Genomic DNA, 23,507 nt, shown 5'->3' with positions numbered 1-23,507 from the left:
ATACACTGTAGATCACAGTAAATGAATCTGCCGTAGTACACTGGTCTTAAGATTGGCATTATTTCAACAAGGAAAGCATAGCAAACATAAAAGATGGCCTTAGGTGTTATTAATAATAACTCATATACAGAGGTTTGCAAATCTATCATATCATCGGATTCACAACTGCTTCTTCTTCTTCATTACTGTATTTCTCCAGAAGAAACCGTTGTCATTATTACCTAAAACAATTTCTTGTTCATATTTGGTCCTAATAAATTTGCAAATTAAATGCAAACAAGTAACGAGATATTACAATCTCCTGTTTAATTGGTGGACTTCAATAAATAGACTGCTGGCACAGAGAATCACATATGTAGCTACAGAAAGGTTTGATTTCCAGCAAACATTTGTATTTTTGTTCTTGCGTTAATAATACAAAATGTGCTGTGTTTGCTCATAAACACACAGCTACATAATGTGACAAGGCAGCAAAACAATGTTCGGTCAAAGCAAAGTAATAATGTGTAATACAGAGACTTTGTATTCAAGTCTGCTTCTAACCTTGGAAATGAGAGTAGGGTTTTGTTTTAAGAAGGACATTTCCTGTTGTTGAGCTGCTTTGTTAAAGCCAGGCATTACAAGCTCTACTGTGTTGTTATTTCTTTGTTGGTTTTGTGGTTTTTTAAAAATGTTTCATTTATTTACCTGTAGCACAATCTAGCACTTAATAGCATTAAGTAAAGTAGAAACTATATTTCTTCCTGTTTCTCCAGGCAGCTGTCAGCATCGCAATATTCACAATGCAAAGAGAAGGTTTGAATGCCTTGTTTAGTTTGTTGCTGTATTGTACTTCCATCTTTTATCCTCCTTCTCAAGGCTTAAGGACATCTCTTTTTTGCTTTGTTTTTTATGTTCTTCAAATGTGAATCTGAAGGTTATTAATGTCTTTTTAGCTCATGTATGCTGTTCTGAATTGTTTGGGGACTTGCTTTTTGATCCTGTTGTTCAACATCATTGTTCGAGTTTGCTTCTGAAATGTGTAGTTGAATAAATCCAAGGTTGCCTCCAATTTTAGATACATAACCTTTAGAACTAACTGAATCATTGAACCAGTAATTTTACATTCTCATCCATAACCTTGCAGTCAGCTCTGTTACATTTTTGGCACTCACTTTACTGCTTCTTTTCCTCACTTTTTACCCAAGACATTCTATGCTGATCAAACTTGACCTTCTCTGAAGTGTTGGTCCCCTACTGAGGAGAAGACATAATTATTTCAGGTCAGCCATCAATTTTTGACCTCTGTTCATCTTTGCTTTTTATCCAGAAGATTGCACATTGCCTTGACTAAGTTAGCTCTATTACACAGTTCTTTCTTTCACCATACTTACTAATCAAACTTTTACTTTCCTGGATAGTTGTTGATGCTTTAGTTATTCATTAACTCTCAGATTATTCTTCCAAGATTCATTATGTGTGCTCTGTTCTTGCTGAAATTTATCATTCAGCTTTTGTTAGAAGTCTTTTTGGTATTCTTTGTTTTACTTCAGACATTGCAGCTTGCCTAATTTTTCACAAACCTCAAAACGTTTTTCCTCATTTATTGTGTTGGTTCAAACAATGTAACCTTAAGTCTATAGTCATTTAAATTAAATTTTATCAGTCAAAATAAGTTTACTTACTCTTTGTAGATCTGTACATGTTATTTAGTATTGACTGGATTTAAAGGCAATAGAATGAGATGCATTGTGTTGTCTTAGCTTGGGCTTAAAATGTAGCTGAACAATGTAGCAGAACAGTGATTCTGAATAATACCAAGTACAGCCCTAGGAAACTCACTTAATATGATTCTGATGTGGACCTGATGTGATTACTCAGCATGCTATGCTTTTAAAAGCTGTTGCCTTGTTTTATTGTGGGTGGTACATTATTGGATTTTGATGTCAAAACTAATGATAAACTCTACATGTCCAAAATCCAACTGTCTGATTTTTCTGACTCAGAACAGATCTTCTGCAGTCCTGCTATGTGTTAAAAACTTGAAACTGGGCTTCTCTCTTCTATTATTCCATCCACTGATGTAGAGCACCAGTATCGCTGGCGGAGACACAGCCACACAGCACCATGATAATGCAAAAGTGTTGGACTATTTTTTTTTTAAACAAATGTGAAAACAAAATGCCATTAAAAATTTTTTTAAACATTGCCAGTCAAGTAGTTTTATGTAGCAAAAACAAAGGTAAAAATCATTAGAACTGAAACTAATGCTACACCTCTGAGATACACTTAAAGCAGGAAAACGTCTTGTTTCCTGATACAACAAAGCACCCTGACCGTTGGAGCCCAAAACCTTAAGTTGAAAGGCCAAAACTTCCCACCATGTTTATTGAGTTTATGCTTACAAAAGTGATTAAAATGGCTAATCTGTCCCAAAAAAGTCTTTCCATCCTTTGCTGAGAAGATAAGAGGCAATGATGTGCATTTGGTTTAAAGTCTTTTAATCTTCTCGAGAGGAAGAATCTGTTTTGCATTTGTCAAATCAGTGGCATAATGGGGCTTTGCAGCTGGATCGGCTAGGTTGTCTGGATATCCTTCTGCTTTGTTCGCTTATGAATCAGTTTGAGGGCACTTACATCACATCCGCTGACACACGCTCATGTTATTTATAGTTGATAGGGGGAATCATTAGCATTCTACGGATTGTGTCGTTGTAGATCACTGATTTAAGTGTTGTGATGCTCCCTGACAGCTCAGTATGCCGCTGTGCGGGGAGTCTTCTGAGATGTTTCATTTGGCAGTTTTAATTTGATTTAAGGTAATTGGTGATTTGCGTGGCTTTCAGGAACGAGGAGGGACGCACACACATTTTCTCATGTGGTCACCTGTTTGATCTAAATAGACATGAGCTGGATCTGAATTTTTATTTTTTATTTTTTTGCCTAACAGAAACATCGAAAAGTGAAAAGGAGAAATGTGTTACATTGATATAAAACATTTTATAACAACAACGTCTTGATGTTTTAACATCTTTAACAAGTTATGGTTATTTTTTTTTATAAAATTCACAAAGGATGTTCTTTACATAATATTACACTTCAGAACTTCTAAGTACCCAGACATATGGATAATCTATGATACTCCCAATGAAGAGGTATTATTATTTTTTTTCCCTTTTGAGTTACTTTTTGTTCTAGTATCAAAGTCCTTCAATAATTCATAGTTTTAAGGTATAATTTAATATTTAATAATGTAAAGTATAAGAAGGTACTAAGTTGAAAAGAAAGCCTATTCCTTACTTTAAACAGTGTATCTACATTCTCCAAAACAAGACAGATGTGGGACAGTGTGGGGAGGATGTGAGAAAAAGATAATGAAGAAAACCTCAGTTGCCAAAAACTGCTGACTTGTTGTTCAAGTACTTAAGGTGAAGGACAACTCAGAGTGACAGACAGTGATTCATGGAGGGACACCTCACTTTAGAAGAGTGAACAGAAAGCCAAAGACGTGGTGGGAGAAAATTAGAGATATAAAGGAAGCCAGTTTCAAAGCAACACTTTGACTGAGGGTGAGACAAACCTAAAAAGAGAGAAATCTTAAGAAATATGTACGGTAGGATGTGTCTGTATATTTTATTTTAACCAAACCACAGAAGGATTCTAGATGCCGGCCACATCTTAAGCTTCTTTACAAAAAATATGTTCTCCTGTTTTTACTAGTGGCAACTTCTTTTGCTTCCTAAGCCCTACAGTACACAGCATGACACTGGAGAGATGTTCCCAGAGAGAGTATGAATGACATCTGTGAGTGGTAATAAACAGAGTTAAGAGTATAAGTTCATGGAAGACAGAAATATGAAGAGATGGCATGTAGGGAGGAAGAAAGTCTCTAGTGGTTCTTGATGCAGGTCAGCACTGTGTCAACACTGTGGGTTCACTCCGGTGACATATTTAGGGCTACCAACTAGGACACAGGTGTCGAGGCTGTAGAAAACAGACGTGTGCTACCAAAGGAGAGTCGCAATGATCGAAAGCCCCAAGAGGGTAGTGTGCTTCTCCTATAACCTTTGCTGTTTATGTCCCCCAGACCAAAGTCAGGTTCCAGACAAAATCAGCTTACAAGTTTCCAAGTGAAACACAGTGAGCTCAGGCTAATTGTTCTTCAACCTAAGAAATGCTCTGATTCGAACAAGTACAATATGTACATGAATGCAGACGCCACGCAGTCTGTGTTCATGACACTAAAGATCAGTTGATATTATCAAGAGTTTAAAGCTCTGTGCCCTCTGACCTATAGGGTGTAACCTGGCTGTGGGTGGTTTGTGACCTGTACAAGTGACTGACTGCTCCATCTTTATGCCTCTGTCAGCTTACCATACTGCTGTTTTTATCTGTCTGTGTAAAAATGTAGGTATTGCTAGATTAGTAGCAATTATAATAAATAAAGGAAAACATATTTAGCATCTCATCTAGTGTAATTTAGAACTGAGTTCCCAAGATAACATGAGTCTAACTTCATCAGTTGATTTGATTGTTATTTACTGAAGACAACAAAAAAGTAATGTGTTATTTCCAATTCAGAGCAATTAACCTCATTTATTAATGTTGGATGTTGCCTTAGGCTTTTAAGGTGCATTTTATTCTCAGGGAGAAAGTCCTGAGATGTAAAAGAAGAAATATGTCTGCCAAACGTTAAGATCTGATTCTAAAGGCAATTAATATTTTTCTCTATTGATGTAACTATGACCTCTTGTGTTTTTAACAGCACTGAGTCAAATAAGTGTGGAAAGGTAACAGCCTGAAAAAGACAGTTGTACAGCAGCGAGAGGACAAAAAAAAAAGAAAACAAGTCACTTGGTTGAGGTCAGAAAGTTTCCAGTGTCAGGGCTTAAAGAAGCCATACTGCAGCTTTCTATCTACTGCTGCTGTTTACACAAAACAATGTGTTTTGTTGGTGGCAGGCAGAAAGACATGTTAACACAGAGTAAGCACTGCACTTAACAACTCCCTCCACTTCTTTACCTAGAAGCTCCTCGCAGTGACAGCTTATATCACCATGTTTGCTGCTAGAGTTTTCCGTTGCAGTGCACAGGCTGTAAATGTGTGAAGGCCAATCCTGAAAGAAAAGCAGGCTGCAGGTGAGTGCAATGAAGAGCATTTTGGAGGTTTCTTTAAGAGAACAAGAGATCAAAGAGGGATTTTAGTTGAGGCCTGCTGTGGTGTTTAATGCAATCCTGTGTTTCATTTAATAGTCCACTTTCTTCCATGCTGTGGTAGCTTGATTTTCTTGGTGGTCATTTTCAAAGCTATTAGTTGACTTGGTGCTGGTGGCAGGAACCTTTGAGATATCAGTAGACAACAGAAGCCAAAGTGTCATCACTGACATTGGGCAGCAGGGAGTCTAATTTCCCTTCCGGGATTAATAAAAGCACTGCAGCCTATTCACATTATTTGAAATATACATCTATTCTATTGCCAATCCATGTCAAATTTTGACAGTATATTCAAAGCGAGCGATTTATGCTATGGATAATGTTAGATTTTTTTAGTGCCTCTGCTCACTTTCCTTGACTCATGGATTGTAAGAATGAAGAGTAGCATATGTGGTGAGCCGTGTCTGGCTCAAACCAGTGTGGAAAAGTCTGTACTGTATTTCAAAATATGAAGTGAAAACCAGTTTAATGTAAAAATGACAAAGAATGTCATAGATTTGCCTCTGCTGCAGGAAAAGCTCTGTCAGTTTGGACCATTTGAACATCTGGTCTACTGAACCTGACAGATCAGTGTGGATATATGAGTGCAATAGTTCCAAAACTATTGAGAGAGTTCAAAACAAATCAAGTAACCCTAAAATGAATTTGGATATGAACTGAAATCCAGCGATGGGAATCCAAAACTCGTGAAGCATGCTCCAATTTGTGTTTAGAGAACAGTGGAAAATCTGCATGAAAATGAAATGTGATGTTATGCAGCAGGTGCAATGAAAAAAATATGACTACAAATAAAGACCCGTGATAATTACCTTTAAATGGTTATCCTTTGTAGTTAACCATCTGAGAAGTTAACATGTACATCATCACAGGTATGGGTACACATTAGCTTAAACGTTTTTCTTACTTTAAAAAACACACGCAGAAAGAAAACCCATTCAAACAAAATGTTTATCACATGTATTAAGTACTTTCCTTAACTTTAATATTGTATCACAGAAATATATGAGACATGTGCAGAAGAAACGGTCATGGTAACTCCAAAAAAGAGAGATTTTGTTTTGTAGCAAAAGTCGTAAATGTGTTTAAATCTGCACCTGTAATTGCAGTGCATTGAAGAAATACCCCGAACCTCACAGCTGCCATCAGCCTTTAGGAAGAAAACCTGCATTTAAAATTGAGCTTTTGCACATTTTGCATATATTATCCAGTGGACGTGACAATATCAGTGCAAATTTGTATGTATAGCATTATCACAGAGCTATAGAGACTGTAGGTGGTTCAGAGTGTGAGGTTTATTGGCTGGCTTGTGGTTCATTCAGCCCCATATAGGAGGAAACATTTAGCAGCCACCGAGTTTTCTGATTTGTTCTTTCATGGCACATTGAGCAATGTGGCCACGCTGGTGCCAACCCCAATTGAAACTGTCTCTTAGGAGCTTGTTAGCTTCAGACCTGCAGTGACCTAGACGCTCTCAGATTTCCTCAAAAACCTGCTTAAGTTGCCTACTTTTCCTTTTTTTTTTTTTCATTTTTCTAGCACTGAACATAAAGGCGAGAAAAAAAACAAACAACAAAAACATTTTCCTCTGGCTTTATTTCTAAGATAGAATGATCTCTGCATGAATGACAATGAAGGTGCTGCTACTAGTAGTGCTTACACAAGTTTTAAATATATTTTTTTACAGGTTAGCAAAAGCGCTGCTCTTGCATAAATGCTGATTAGGTGCTGGCTGCTGCATGTCCCAAACCAACGGCGAGTTCTTCCCGCAGGCCACGAGCGATCCGCTCTATCCCCGATTTACTCATTTACAAATCAATAAAGCTCTGAAACAGGGCTGAAGGATTTCCACCTCAGTGCTGTTGGCACTGAGTGATTTAGTGATGTGTTTAAAAAAAAAAAAAAAAAGAAATCTAATGGCTGTGACATGGGCATCTGGAAGATGCTGCAAGGCTATGGCTAAACTTTAAAGCAGCTTTGGATCATTATTTGTGCTTAAGGTAGACAGAGATATGCGTTAAAGCCACCAAGGTGCTCATTGTTCAAATCCAGGAGGACAGTTTTATATATGTGACCCAAATCGTTTGGAGTGTTCATCTTTTTTATGGTTTTGCGTCAAGTCGGCTCATACAGAAGACTTTACTGCACTCCATGGCAAGTGAAAAGGGCCTAAGAGACATATTGACTGTTAAAGCTCAAGCCTTATGTTCTAAAAGATTTTTGCTCTTCAGTGAAAAAATTGTGCAATATTTTTTGCAATACTCATATCATTTGAGAAGTTGAAGCAATGTGTGTAATTTGAACAATCTCTATTAATATCAGTTAATATAAACACATAGAGTGTGCAAGGATTAAACATGAGTAACACTACAATAATAAAAAAAAAAAAAAAAATTCCTTTTAATGTGTCCTGTAAGTGCAACAGTTCTTTTTTTCTTCAGTCTAAACTCATTTTGGCTTATTTTTCAGACATACCTAATAAAGTTTAATATTGTTCATGCATCTGCCTTTCAAACACTCGTGTTTGTGTGTGTGTGGTGAAATATGGTTCATAGCTGCAACAAAACATATAGAATTGGAATTTTTAAAATCTTTTTTTGCACTTTAACCTGACTGATGGGTCAAATTTACGAAATTTCGTTCTATATACACCCTGTGCATGCAAAATGACAATAAAGTCAGTCTAATTCTAAATTGACCCGAACAGTATCTATGTATAAAGTAGACCTAAGGGTTGGTACAAATGTGTAAAATGAATAATTTTTCAATTTATATGTAGAGTGCACCTATTAAGACAAAAAAGATTCATGCAAAAAAAATACTTCCAACTATTTAAAAAAAAAAAAAAATTAACTTTAAAACAGGTCAATTTGACCTGGAACATAATAGGAGGGTTAAATGGTCTGTTGATTAATTTTAGCTAACTGATCTGAAAAGTCACATTTTGCCACTGCGTAACCACAATTGGGAATTTATGTGAAAGACACAACATAGTGCATATTTGTGAAGAGGAAGAAGAAATTTGATGCATGGTTTTCCAAATATCTTGCAATTGCAATATGCGTACATATTTCACCCGTTTTAATGTCATCTCCCGAAATTAAATCCAGTGAAACCACTTGCTTTCAGAAGTCACCTAATTAGTAGATAAGCACACCAGAGTGTAATTTAATCTCAGTATAAGTTCAGCTGTTCTTTGAATAGTAAGTAAATACAAAAATATTAAGCACTTCTACTGATTCTTACTTCAAAAAACATTAAAAAGAAAACATTGTTTTTCTTTTACAGATATAATGACTAAAAGATTATGATAATAGTACTAAGTATGATTCTAACCCATCAAAATAAAACATATGTTCATGGTTGCAGATTGAAGGGATCCTAACAGCTTGACAAGTTATTGGGCAGGCAAACCTTGCTTGAAACAAGGTGTGGGCGATATGAAGTTAGATTCATATCACAGTATTTTGTGGTACTATTGTGATAACAATAGAAATGAGGGTAAAATAAAGTATGTATTGCTTATTTTTGAGGTAAATATGTGGCTGCGACTGCATGGTAGAGCATATAATGCCACAAACACAAATACTGTTAAAAATGTTCCCATTTGAAAATGATTTCATCAGGATGTCATTTACATCAAGAAGCTTGTTTTATGTCACTAAACTGCACACAATGACTGGATTTAATAAAATGTACATAGTTATCATTAATTCCAATTTATAGTGACAATGATAAATCATCATGACAATTTATTTACATTAAAAGATAAACTATTCAACAAACGCCCACCCCTGTGTGAGTGAAACACATGCTCTTTGGAACATTTATTGGCTTGCTGACAAGAAACAGGGTTGGGTAATTTGCTCCATCATTCATATCTCATGTCTCCAGAACTCTGAAGTAAATATCGTTATCACCATTTGGGATTCTTGTAGCAGGATTTTTCTCCAGTTTCAGGCTGAGCTGCTGAGTTATTTAATGATTTTGCTTGATGTGTAGCATCACCACTAAAAGTTTTATGCAGTTGGCAGGCCTTGAAGTGGGGGTAAATGATGCTTTACTGCCAATTTGTTTTGGAGGGAGAGACGTGGTATAAGTAGTGCAGCTTGGGTATCATTATGTTGTGAGAGCTTCATGGAACATTGGTTAACCTGTTTGATTTGTTTGTAGCTCTTTAGTGGAGGAAAAGTGTGATTTTCTCCTTCTAAGAGCAATTTGGTGAACAACTTGAGTCAGGATCCATCCATGCATCCATCCATGTGCACGAGAAAAATCTTTAAGTTGACAATTTCCAATGACTTGATCTTTAGCCGACTGTGTTTTTCAGTCTGGAACACTGCCAGCTCAAACTTACAATACTCAAATCCTTTACATTAAAATATTTTTCTGGGGACTGAAACTACAACACAGAGTAGGCAAACAATGTATGAGCAAAAGCTAAGGAGATGGGTTCTGAGTCCCGAAGATTTCCCATCAAAACGACAGTCTTGGTGTGAAATGGATGTATCCATTTCACTTTTGTATCTATTGCAGAACAAAAGGAATAGATACACCTAGAGATCTGGGTGAAACATTGTGACAATATTGCCTGAATCTGATAAAAGAGTATAATTTTTCACTTTAAGGTAAATCTGATAACTAACATTGGCTGAAAAGCCACTCTGCAAGTAATGTCATTTCTCCAAAATCAGCATAAAGAGCTCGATTATAGTTTGTTAAATGGACACAGGGATAAAGACCTTAATTTTTGAAGACATGTGGTTTGGTCTGATTAAACTAAAATTGTATGGCGTTACACCAAATACTGAACTAATTTTTAGTAAGCAATTGAATTATTGAAAAAAAAGAAAACATTTTATCTTAAGTCTTATTTTACTTTTATACAGTGTATTTAAATAAGTGGCTGTACTTGTATTTGCATCTGACGTATCAAAACAATATGGATTTATATCTGAAACTAAAGCTCCCACCACAGCACTTATAACACAAAGTATAACACACACTTTATGACAAGCTCCAGATGCAATTTCCCAGCTCAAGATTCCTCAGTAGTTGCTGGAGCAGCACAACTGCACTTATGTGCAGTTGTTATGTGCTTACGCATAAGCTGATCGTTTATGCGTTCTTTGTTATAAATAAGTTTGAAAGCACCTGACAGATATCCCAGTGAGTCAAGTTTCCAGGACTTAACGAAGAGCAAAGCCTCTTGTAAACTGGACATCAATGGCCAGAAGTGACAACTAGGGAAGACATTAAACCTGCAAGCCGCTGACTGGTCATATAAACAGGATGCTAAATTATTTTAAGACAGCAAGAGACTGTCACACCGAGATTGTTCTAGCAACGAGAATCCAGTAGAGCTAAGGAGAAACACATGAGCTATTTGAATGGAGAAGATTAATTTAAGTTGACAGCTTTATTGTTTTTTTTATGCCAATACAAAACCGTAATTATTTATTTATGTATTTTAGCTGTTCAGGATGGGATTACTGGTTTGTGCCATATCGGTGTTCTACTGTATAACCCAAAAGATTTTGAGCTTAAGATCATGGCTTGAGCCCCAGATCATCACATCCATATTTAACTGTTGATGAGATGTTCTTTTTGTTTTCTTTTTTCTTTTTTTTTGCCATTGTTCTATAGCAATAGCAATGGCACTGAAATAACACAGTACAACAATTAATGGCAGATGCATTTAGTGACAACTGCAGTCCAAGTTAGTGTGTGTCTCTGAACTCCTCACTGCCTCTTGACCTATTGCAACATTGTGTGCTGAATTGCACAAAAAGTTTTACAAAATATATTGCAGACACAAAAAACCTAAATGCTTGGCACTTTAACAATTATCTAACACTCATTTCTTCTTGATATGTGTATTGCGAACAGTGATATCGCGATAACGCTAAATTTGCAATATAATCTGCAGCCCTAAAGGCCACTGGGTTCACCACTGCTCCATCAACCCTTTGTAGACAAATTGATGTCATTGACCTTGTTGCTCGTCTGGGGCCATGCTGTGTTGCCTTGTCAGACTTTGTAGTTTGCTTAATGTGCTCAGATGTTTTTTTGTTTTAATTTTACAGGTCAAGTGGTAAACAGGCCTCACTGTGGCTCATGAAATTTTACATGTTACTGACAAAACTAAAGCAAAAACAGAAGTAGTCTGCTACTCCAGAAATGCCTGGTTATACTAGAGTGTGTGGCATTATTTCTAACACATGACCTTTGATATTACTATTTTGTGCTCCTTTCCTCTTTTTCTTATACCAGTTCTAAACCCTGATTATATTTCTGTGAAGTTCAGCAATCTGCTCTGACAGCACAGTAGGTACAACACAAACTCGTGCAAATTGTATTTTCATTCTGCTGCTTTCATCCTCAAACAGCATTTAATATAGATTCTTTATCTTTACCCTGGGTCTATGTGTTAAAATTCAACCAAGCATATTCAATGAGTGGGCCACCAGGTGCCACTTCAGAAGACCACTTATAGCAGAGACATAATTAGTTGTGCTGCATGTTTTCTGCAATAAGCAGACCTCTTTAAGTCTTTGAAAATAATGGCTCAAACATCTTCAACAGAATGCATATTGTACACACAAAAGCCCTTGATGGTTCCCAACTCCTTTTTCTCTGTTTTGTATCCTATTTCTGAAATCTCTCACATTGCTTCACAGATTTGTACCTTTTTACATGCCATACTGTTTTTTTCTTAAACACTGGACATGTTTCCCCAGTCCAGGCTTTAAATCACACTAAGGCATGTTAATTCCTGAACTGACATAATCTGGAAAAAATGTAATTGGCAGCATTTAGCATGGCATAACGAACCATTATGTGCAAAGTGCATCGTTCACAGCATGGTTGAATTCCTACAAAATCACATGCAGTTGTTCAGTCCGTTATTGGTTCTTAAACTTGTTTATTTCTACCATTGTTATTTATTTATTTTATTATGGCAGCCTATTATTTCCCTCTTGCCTGTTGAACCATGAGCCATTAACAAAATTGACAAATTCTTACTCTATTAACCTTTGGTCCACTGCTTTTTATCATTTGACTTTTAAAAATTCCCAACCAGGCTTTGATGAACATTATGAGATAAACATTATGCTTTGTCAAATAACTATGAAATTTAAAAATAACTACTACTACTAGTAATAATAATAATAATAACTTATTTTAACTCAAAGTAGAATTGATTCATGTTGTTTTTCATGGATTTTAAAATTATCAGTAAAATAATATGTATGCAGGAGAAAGTTTGTTGCCTGGTGTTATGACATCAGATATTCTATGCAAAGATTTGCCCACTTTAGAAAGAACAACAATTTAACACCAAGACGTTTTATCTTAAAACAAGCAATATGGTGAGGAATTGATAAATAATATAAAACAAACATTTGATCACAGAAGCACCGATCAGAATTAGACACTTTCTGATTTTGGTTGAGTGGTTTATATATAAATGTGTATATATATTAGGAGCAGAAGCAACATCACACAATGATATGACAAAGCAAATCAGTAATACAGTAATAGTGTTTTACAGTAAAGACAAAGACAATTATTACAAATTTTGAATTTTACATGGATTTTGGCCTCTTTTATTACTCATAATTAGCATGTTCTATTTCACACAGACGATAAATGTTTTTAAGTGTAACAGAGCAATTTTGCTGGTACCTTCTGAAATCTCATCTTGCTAACTTTTCTGTAGCCTAAATTAACTGCAAAGGTTATTTTGGTTGCAAAATGTTCCCTTTTAATACTATGCACCTAATTAAAAAAAAAAAGAAAAAAAAAACTTAAACAGCAAAATTTAAGTATTTCTTTCATGTGGCCTCTATATAGAAGAGAGTTGCTAGAGATTTCCTGTTAGCACTGATCTGTTTACTGACCAGAAGAAAATGGGAATTTAGATTTTACGCCTGTCCAGTCACTAATCGGGGCAGTAAAATCTAAAAACTGCGATTCCAAGTATCATCTAGTTTAAAAATGACTTTGTTTCTATAGTCTGTCAGCTGAGCTCGTGGCTAGAGAATAGATTTTCTTTTAATAGTCTCAGGAGCTTGAATTTGCTTCTGCATTAAAAAAAAATTTATTGCCTTATTTACTCTTGTTGGGCTTGCAAACAAAAATGTGCAACTTCTGTGTATATACCAGAACTCGATCAAAGGGAATTAGAGCAGAAAAAAGCTAATAATTGTCTGATTCCAATCATCATTCAGTTTAAATATGACTTAATTTCTGTATTTTGCTTATTCAGATCATGGCCAGAGACCAGATTTACTTTTTATAGACTCAAGATCCTAAATTTTCTGCCAATTCATAAAAACATTCTAATGCTGTCTTCACTCCTGTTTGGCTTGCATACCTACACCAGACTTAGATCATGAAGGATTAAAATATTAAATCATTTTTCTCTATTCTGAAGACACACACAGATGTGATTGTCAATACCAACTATTTTGGGAGGCCGAAGTAACATTGGGGGTCTGCAATTTTTTATATAGTTTTTTTACTGTAGATAATTATGAAAATTACATCACAAACTCCATCTAATCCTGCATTGCCATTTCTTTAAATGACCATGCCGTGGCGTCTATTTACTAGACATGAGTATTGTTAAATGTTGAAGACAAACAAGCTGTGTGAACACGTTTCCTTTTTTTGTTTGGAGAAAGTAATTGTCTCCTAGTCTGTGAGGTTCAGTCAGCTTTGACTATTTTCCCCTTTTCTTTTTCTCACATTTAAAAACATAAAGTACGGAATAGTGACAGAGGAACAGACAAAGAAAGGGCAGACGGAGAATGTAGCTGAAAGCAAAAAGCTGATGAAAGGAGAGGATGAAGTCATGAAAAGGTCAAGATAGCTTGTTAATCTGGGATGTGGAGGTGGGGACCAGGGAGCCTCTGGACAGGAGGACGTGGATGCCGATCTACAGTCAGCAAAGAAAGCAAAAGTAATGAGTTCTTATCAGCTGTTGGTGAGATACAGCTTAAAGAGAGCAGAGTGGAGCATGGAAGAAGGCACTTGTACTGCAACGGATGATTTAGAAGGAGAGGACGAAGTGAGCTTTGTAGAAACGGAGAAGATTTGTGTGTTTGGGTCTTTTTTGTTCTACAGTAGAAAGCTACTGTAGAGAATAAGTATTATTGATTTGTTTGAATCAGAACACACACACACACACAGGGGTGCACACACCTGTGTTACAAAAAAACCCAAAGTATTAAGATTTACAGAACCCAGTATAGATTTATCACACCATTTAGTCAGAGGAGCAAAAATGAACTATTTTTCATATTCGCATAAAACATTTATCCTGTAAAGTTCTGAATTGCTTAGCTATATTTAGACTTAATCTAATAAGGATTGATTATAATTATCAGCTCTGGGCTAATAAACTCAAGTTTTTAATTAGATACAACTCAGTCATACAAAGTTAAACTTTTAAAATATTCTGACTTAAGTTAATGTGTTCTCATGTTAATAATTTTGATATTAATTTTATCAGCACTACACACAATGTTGCAAACTGATCAGAATTTACCTTTCTCTGATTTTTGCAAACCTTTCCTTTAAACTCTTGGCACCAATTATTTTATAACATCTTGTATCAATAATTTGTCAACTTAGCACAGTTAGCATTACAAATATAACAGACAGTATGTTACATTGTTATATTAATTGCAGTGGGTTAACTCAATTTCTGGAATAGCATTTGTCCTGACTTTATGCTAGTGTATTGTCCTGCTTGTAAGGTCATTATGGTTTGAAAACAAACTATCAAAAAGTGTCAGTATGCTGACTCTGCTGCCAGTATAAACAAAGAACAAGGTTCTTTGTTCTTTGTTGATGATTTATTTTTGCTTCAGTATTTTCCAATACATACTATAGTTCACAACTATCTAACGGTTATGTTTCTTCGGTTAATAAATATAGTTTTTGTTATTTCACCCCAAACGGCTTCCAAACTTTCATTTTGTACTCACGGACAAACCGGTTTGTGCCTACATACCTTACCACTGCTTGTCAATTTTTGAGTTCTTTTTGAAAAATGCACAAATCTCATGTATAATTTTATTTAACCAGCTTATGCAAAAACAAATTAACAGCCTTTTTCATCACTGTAAATTAAAAAAGAATAACATTGTAGATCATGGCAGCTGACCGCCAACTCAAATTAATTAACATAGTGCAGATTCATTTTGAGTCAAAGCATTCAAAACTGAGTCCAAACTTCTCCTTTTAGAACAGGCTCATTTAGGAACCCATTAACGTGACAGAAGTAGTCATTTCCATTTTCCATTTAAAACATGTGGTATGTGCAGTAAGTGGCTTTTAGATGAAATATCAAACACTGGTTTGATGTAACATTATATAGTAAAGCATGGAGGACTGCCTGAAAAGACGAATGTGTGACATTAATGTACTTCACTATTGATGAAGTATAAAAACATCCTCTGAGGCCCTTGTTAAAATACTGCACTTTAGTCATCTTTCAATGGCTTGGGGAGATAAATGGTTCATAAAACTGCTCATAAAAGTTGTGGAATTACATGACACTTCCTAAATTTATCCAGAACAAAACCTAAATGCACTTTGAGAGTTGTTTGTAGTTTTAGATATTATGGTTTAGCTTAATTGCACTTTCATATAATTGATTGAACAGATGAATAGAGCAGCTACAGACATGTGGAAATTGTTCCCAGGGCTGAACCAGACTCGTGCAGCTCTGTAATTCTCTTCCTGATATCTTGGCTAATTTCTTTTGACTTCTCAATAGTGAAAGCAGTGTGTTCCTGGTGTGACCTTAAAATACATTCACCTGTGTGCCTCTAATTTGCGCAAATTTGTCAGTTAACCAGAAGTTTGTGGCGGAAAATCCAAAAGTTTTGACCCCATTCATCAATTCTCCCTGAGACTGACCAAGTATATGTAATTGGTCAGTATCAGACTAAACTTGAAGAAATTTAGTCTGATTTCATGTCAGATGTTGAAGAAAAAAAACACATTATTTTTCTGGTGAAACTTTGTCGTGATCTGTGTTTTTCTGTGTGTTTATTTTGAGTTTCCTGTGTATCTGTGTCTCTGTGTATTGTCCTGTCTCCCTTTGATTAGTTCCCAGGTGTTTCTCGTTCCCTGATTACCTCCTGTGTATTTAGTGTCACCTGTGTGTCTGTGTCTTTGTCGGGTCCTCGTCTCATTTGACATCTGTTCTGCCGTGTTTCTGGTCAGTCCATTTGCGTTCTCTGTTGCTACCTGTGTTGAGCCTCAGCTTCCGCTCAGCAGTGCTGCCAGGGATTTGGATTTGTGTGATCATCGTTGTGTTCTGTTTTCCTGGAGTATTCCTCATTAAAAACTTTCATTTATCGCATCCTGGGTCTACAGCATCTGCCTCACCACTCACCTCTACACCGCACTTTATGACAGTGTTGTTGTGTCAACAAAAGCAGACCTTTCAAAAATGTTGTCCTCTCGTTAAAATCTAAATATAATATGTATTTTGGTGTTAAAAAGCAACAACAAAAACTTGCATTCTTACAGATATGATGTGCAGACATGAAGGTTATCTTGGAATTTTACATGGTGCAGTTTTTTTTGTGGATAATTAAATTTTCTGCTATAAGCATTGCTGTGATCATCTATTTCTCTGACACTACAAGCTTTTTTCCACTTAAACTGCAGATAATTTTATCACACTGGGATCTTTGCTCCCTTCATTATCATTGGTAATTGAATTCCACTTAAATAACATTTCTTTTCATAGGTGCAGGCAGCAATGAGGTAGTGAAATGAGTAAAGCTTACACTAAAGCCTATGAAATGAATACTTTTTTCTGTATGCTTATATTTGTCGGTTTTTGACAGGAACCGAGATGCGGCTCTATTTCCTGGAAAACTTTTAATTCCATTCACAAAGAGCGTGCTAATGAAGCTGTGTCAAAGCTACTCTATAAACTATTGTTCTTTCAGGCCTCTTTCATAAACCCGAGCAGGCTGAACATCGCTTCTCGGCATATCGAAGTGATATGTTCCTTTTTTTAAAATGACAACATTCACCCAAAATCCACTTCTCCCCAGTAAAGTCTCGCAAACGACAGTTCATTGTCTCCTGAGTCATGTCACCAACTAATAACATCCCAGCCTACACACTTCCTTGAATGGACTGCCTCATACATTCGGCAGCCTTTCATTATGATATGAACTGACAACGAGGCATCTTGAAATCTGGGACTGGTTAGAGTGGGTGGCTGAACGTTAAGCACTGGCTTCTCTTCGCTCCATTACTTTCGTTTATCTGCTTGATATTTATAGGGTGCCTTCAATTGGGGTCTCGATGCAGGTGAAGCGCTCAGGAAGGGCCTGTCCTGGCTGGCGGTGATTAATGCATGAATACATGAGCTTTATCTGAAGTCCGGCAGGCTCGAGGTGCAGTGAATGTCTGTACAATTAAAGGCGAATGGCAGGCGCAAGAAAAGTGGAGCATTGTGTCTATCTGCAGATTGCAGACTGCGCCGGGGCACACGGGCAGTGTGGCGACGATTCCGGCAGCAGGGTCTATTCATTTCTTAATCACCTTCCATGACTCATTACGGTCTTCTTTTGTTCCTCCCACCTCCTTTTCCCTGCACTGCGCCAGCAGATAAAGTATAGTTGGCTCAGGAGAGAGACAAGCCGGGGGAAACCCCATTTAACGGTGACAGAAGAATGATGAAAAATGTGCCAGAGAAATGGACAGGTAACGACGAAGGGTATAGGAGCCCAAGAACCCAGGAGATGACAGATTGTAAGGGGAGAGGAACAGGAATGGACAAGAAAGAATTGGGAGTAAAACCTCAAATACACATTAACTGATTGTCTCTTTCTTTGTACTACTGGGTTTTTAACATTATGAGCTTTTCACTATGGGGGAATTTGTGTTAAAATCACATGGAGATCAGCATGAATTAGATTCGGTCTGAGGCAGTACTTGAACAGAATTTTTACAACGCCGCAGACGAGGTACATTTAAATAAAATAAAGTCTCTCAGTAATTTTATGCTGATTTAATGTGTTCTATCAAAAGTAAGCTAATCCCTGTTGGATGGAACTTTTTCAAAGAGAAAATCATAAATGTTTTTGTTGTGGATCAAAAGAGAGCTTTACATCATTTTCTTAGGAACTGAGAATGCGGTTGTTGTTTATTCAGTGACATAAACAACAACTGATATTTTCTGTTCTACGTTACTGATTCTTAAATACAAATCTGTAATTTGCACAACTTAATTTGGACAACAATACTGATAAAGCTGAGTAAGTGCACTATGATGACTTATTAGCCATCAAAAATCCCCTCAACTTTGTGGAATGTTTTGTAGTAGAAACAGATGTTTGTCTTTAATCATGTTAGAATTCATAATAAAAACAGCAGCCCAGTTCCAAAATTGCGCCCAGAGACTCAGTGAGGTAAGGGAAGCTTGGAGCAGCTTTGTTGTATTTTACTCCTGCTGAGAAGAGGAACAACAGGGAGATTCCTAGTGCAGAGCATTCATGGTGGTTTTACTCCAACAGCGTGGAGTGAATTAAAATGCCCAACTATCAACCATAGAATTGGGACATTTAAAACAGCTTTTTTACATTCAGCGGCAAAACAAACAACGGCCATTAGAAGATGAAATGGCAAAACTCTACTCAGTAGAGATCTTAAGATACTGTGGTTAGATTATCACAGTTCAGTGTAAATAGGTATTGATACGTTACTGGCATTGTAATCAGGCCAGTAACATATCGAGCCTACTGATTTCTCTTCACTGTTTGGTTGTGTTAGTTTTCATCTTTTTCATACCTTCAGATTTTTGTTTTGCTAAAAAGACATCTCTCAATGAGCCCACAAAAATCCCTTTGTATATATTTTTATAGATTAGCTCAATAAATGAAGAAAATTATTTTTTTCTTCTCTCATGTAACATAAGGTGTGTACCATAACATATTAGACTCTGCATGCTAAAGTGGTTCACCGTTTCTTATGCAGGAACACAATAATTCGCAAATGTTACTTTGCATTTTAAATTTGCATCTTTAACATAAATGCATGGCATTTGAAACCTCCTTTTGCTCCATTTCACTGCTTTCTACTTTCTCCAATCTGTGGGTTTTGTCTGTTATTATACACTCTAGTGAAATGTTGGCTTTTTATACTCCTCCAAACACCTGGTAATTGTGGTGTAATACATACTACTGTGTTGTAAGATATCAAAGAAGGCGCTGAAGGAATTGTTCCCTCATATAAGGATAAGATCCAGTTACAATAAATTGCTATTACAAGTCTACAAGGTTTAAATAATTGCTTTAGTTTGGTGTTTGGTACAAATTACTGTTCATGTCCTCACAGGTAAGTTCCTTTTTGTGTCCTGGTTTGTGCTAGCAATGAACTGCTCACAGTTAATAAAGATCATTTTGAACGTTTGATGCCAAGTCATAAAGCTTTACAGATTCTTATTAGGTTTTAGAGAAAACACGTAAAAAAGCCAGTTGCATTTATCTCAAAAGCTTGACACAAATACTGCATTTTAGAAGTTATTTTGTCTTCCCCTGCTGATGAATGGATGCCGATCTTTACTGCAAGCAGTAAACAATGTTCAATTTACACTGTGGTTTCTAAATGTCTTTTAAATCAAGAATGGTGCGATTAAGATTGGGGGGGGGTTGTCCCTATGTGATTTAAGAGACATTTGCAGGCAGAGGAAACTTGAACAATATGCATCCTACAAATCTGAGCAAAAGAAGATACCTAAGACATGTTTTGACTTATTAATAATTGTGTTCATAAAATATTTGGGTGTTTTACTCAATTTCGTGCAGAAAATGTTTCTCCTGTTTTATGAACTTGCTTTAAATGTCAGACAGAGATTTGAAGCGTCTCTTTCCCAGTAATACGTTGCGAAGGGTGAAAATCCCTCAGATTGTAAAGGAAAACCGAAATGTTGTGAACAGCCTGCAAAACAGCTTTGATCACCATGCACAGTAAAAAAATTGCTCAGGTTTGTAGCTGACATACGTTTAGAGACTGACCAGTAACAACAAGGATTAGGAACAATTTCATTCTTTCATTTCAGTTTTTGTCGAAGAGTTCATTTTCTTATTTATGCAGCACAGTAATAAAAAAAGACACAAAGTTCAACAAATTTTCATTTTGTACATTTTAGAGACACATTCGCTTTTGTTTGAGATGAGTTTGAAACAAATGTAGGTCCTGGTAAAGATCAAATTATCAATCAAATTAGAACTTTAAAATTAATGGAGTGTGTGTGCACTTGCTTTATTTATTTTGCCAGATTCTTACTTGCACTGAGGTCATTCTGGAGAATTCTTTGGCTTCATGAAAAACAATATTGTTGGCTTATGAGGAGGAACGGACAGAAATGAGCTGAACGCAGACAGAGGAAATGATGCTCTTATCTGTAATCTTTAACAGATCATCCCCAAACATGATTTATCCAGTGCAAACTAATAAAGATTTTTGGAAAGCATCAATATCCTTCAAGGTGCAGTGCCTCTTGCAGAGAACCAGTACAACAAAATGTCTGATATTTTTCAGTTTCTTTTTCTGCAGCTCTTCAGTATTATTAGCTTCGCATAGAGCCTTTGTCTGACTTGAGTTTGCTGAGCTGAAAGAGACAGTCAAACCTCACTTGACTTCCTAAGGGATTTCAAAAGATCACTGCTGCAAGGTCAGGGATAGTGGCATTATTGAGGAATACTCATTAAATGCAAAGATTGAAGCAATAAGGAGAAAAGGATTAATATTATATCTTCTTTTGTGGCAACACTTATCCTTTTCGTTCTGTAAATGTGCCAGAGTTTTGTTGAATTTATAAAAATCACAAAGCAGGGATGCATATTTCGCAAAAATAATCTTGACAAGAGATATAAAGGTGCTGCAGCGATTTAGTCTTAAATCAGTGTACGTGTACAGTGTTTGCATAATTCAGTAAATAAAATGGCATTCCCAGCCTAAGCTAGCTCTTTTGCATATTCTCCTAATTTTCCTCTGTACCAGCTTCTCCTCTCCTTTATTAATCAGCAGTCGCCGTGTATTTCCCATTCCTCTGAATTTATTCCACTACGCTCTTCAAGTTTCCCTCGAGTCTCTAAACGTCTGTGAGGGCTTGTCAAAGGCTCAATGCAAGGAAGATAAAATATTTTTCACGAGGCCAGCAGGCAGCTGCAGCAGCCTGAAACCTGCAGAAAAGTATGCAGAGTGAATTTTAACATAATTCAAGGGGGAAAAACCCAAAAACTGACAGTTGGGTTTAGCTGGTCAAAGGCTAGTTACAGAAATTACATATTTACAAAAAAAAGTGTCACATTCTGCTTACAATTACGTTTTCAGACTGCCAGACTTGTATTTGTAGCCCATTTTAATAGTGAGCTGTCTAATGTTGTTGTAGTGACAGCAAAGGAACTCTTGAATTTGAGCTCCAAGACACATCTGTGCTCAATTATTGTAAATAATTCAACCAGTAAAAGCATTTTAATAGGTGGGTGGTGGAATGATGGTAGAAAGGAGCAGGAGCGCCAGAGGCTGAACTGAAGGCAATACAGTTTTACTTTAGTTATTTAGTTTATTGTTTAAAATGTTGCATTTTATGCCTAGTTTGACTTATAAATAGGTTATTCTTTACAAAAGGCAGCTGTACGTGTTATTAAAGCTGATTGCACGTCTTAGTGACTGAGCTGCACTTTAATGTGAGCTGATCTGATGGAATCCATTCAATATGCATTCAGTATATGCCACTGATGGAAACCAGTAATGCCACTAGGAAGCACTGAATGTCGCCAGAAATTAAATTATGCTCCGGTTCTAAAGAACACTGATGTTTATTTAAGTCTTTACCTTCTGTATTCAATTGCCTTTGATTGTTAAAGCTTGCATGATTTTGCTTTGGCCGAGGCGTTCAGGTTCTCCCTACAGAACCGGTATGAATGGTCAGCTGTGTGGCATTCAGAGTGAAGAGAAATAATGAATTATGTGAGCACTGAGGGCTCACATAACGGGTTTGTGGAGTTGACTGGTGTGGTGGCAGTATTAATCACGCTACACTTATTTTTGTTCCTTGCAGAATTTATTTTTTTCATTCAACATGAATCTGTGTCACTTGGCTTCTCACTTTTGTTTTTGCCTTTGTATAATCTCACATTCATATTCATATGCCAGCCTCTCTTTATTTGAACTTCTAAATTCCCCCTTTGTCAAAAATCACAGTAACCCTTATTGTTGTTGTGTCTGTTTGCACAGATCCGTCGCCTCAACACAAGCAGAAACCCCCAACCACGGACCTCTGCTACAAGACTGAAATCAGCAGTCTCATGGACTTCAACTCTCCTGATGCCTCACTGGACAAAGGTATAACTCACATTTGTGACAAACTGAAGCTTATAGACTATAAGTCTGAGCTGTTCTTTGTGTTCAAGTCATGCAGCTGGAATTGCAGAACCAATGGGTTACCTGATCAATATGTGTAAAATGTCCAATAATATCGCTATTCAATAACAATACTCTACATGTTTTTATCTCCATAAATTATATTGATCAATCTATTACTCAGGTTCGAGAGACATGATGAAGTAAAGCTGCTTTTTGCACTGCAGATTGTGCAGCAGATGCTCCTGACCTTTCTTTGTGTCCTAATTACAGCACTGACTTCTACTGTACATCCCCTGTTCACACCTAGATTTTCTCTGGCACACTTTTGCATAAATTACTGGACTGCAAATATATGCAATTTTGAGTACAGCATGAATTAGCAGCAAGATTTTTCTGTGAATAAATTTGAAATCTTTTTTCTCAAAACAGTTCTGATAAAACCCTGAAAAACAAGGTACGGTCTTTGTTGCCTCTGGTCTTTCAAAACTCACAAATATCTTTCCTATTTGAGCTTTCCAAAATCAATGTCGTTTTGAGGAAGCAGAGAAAAAGTGAAGTCAAAGTTAGCAGGGCATATACAAACCCTTACGGAGGAAAAAGAAGTTGGCATTGGTTTTGTGCTAATTTTAATCATAGCGGTCAGGCGAGGAGGAACTGCACTCAACAACAGAAGAAGTCCAGTAACTCGTTCTGTCTTGAAATTATCCACAGCATGTTAATGGTGAACATGTGCTTCAAATACACATTGCACAGGGGTAGTCACTGTGTGTGTTTTTGCTTTAAATCCTCTGCTAGCTGCCCACACACACCATCTGTAAATCGCAGCATCACACACTCGAGCTGCAATGCCGGATTAGCCTTGTACAGGTTTGCTGATACAGAGCTATGATTCTACCGCATTGGA

General features: G+C 36.5%; 1 protein-coding gene across 4 annotated transcripts in view; it reads left to right on the top strand.

Moving 5' to 3' along the window:
* Positions 1 to 23,507, top strand: part of LOC114133622 (kazrin) — a 151,235-nt gene that overhangs the window by 81,463 nt on the left and 46,265 nt on the right. For all 4 annotated transcript variants that reach the window (XR_003593266.1, XM_027999706.1, XM_027999867.1 and 1 more), the window contains one exon: positions 22,475 to 22,582. Coding sequence is in view for 3 of the 4 variants with exons in the window: in XM_027999774.1 (XP_027855575.1) it covers positions 22,475 to 22,582 (108 nt within the window). In the remaining variant the exon portion in view is untranslated. The remainder of the gene's footprint in view (positions 1 to 22,474; positions 22,583 to 23,507) is intronic.

This window comes from Xiphophorus couchianus, chromosome 1, assembly GCF_001444195.1.
Source record: "Xiphophorus couchianus chromosome 1, X_couchianus-1.0, whole genome shotgun sequence".
Lineage (NCBI taxonomy): Eukaryota > Metazoa > Chordata > Actinopteri > Cyprinodontiformes > Poeciliidae > Xiphophorus > Xiphophorus couchianus.
This window is presented reverse-complemented; position numbering and strand designations above follow the sequence as displayed.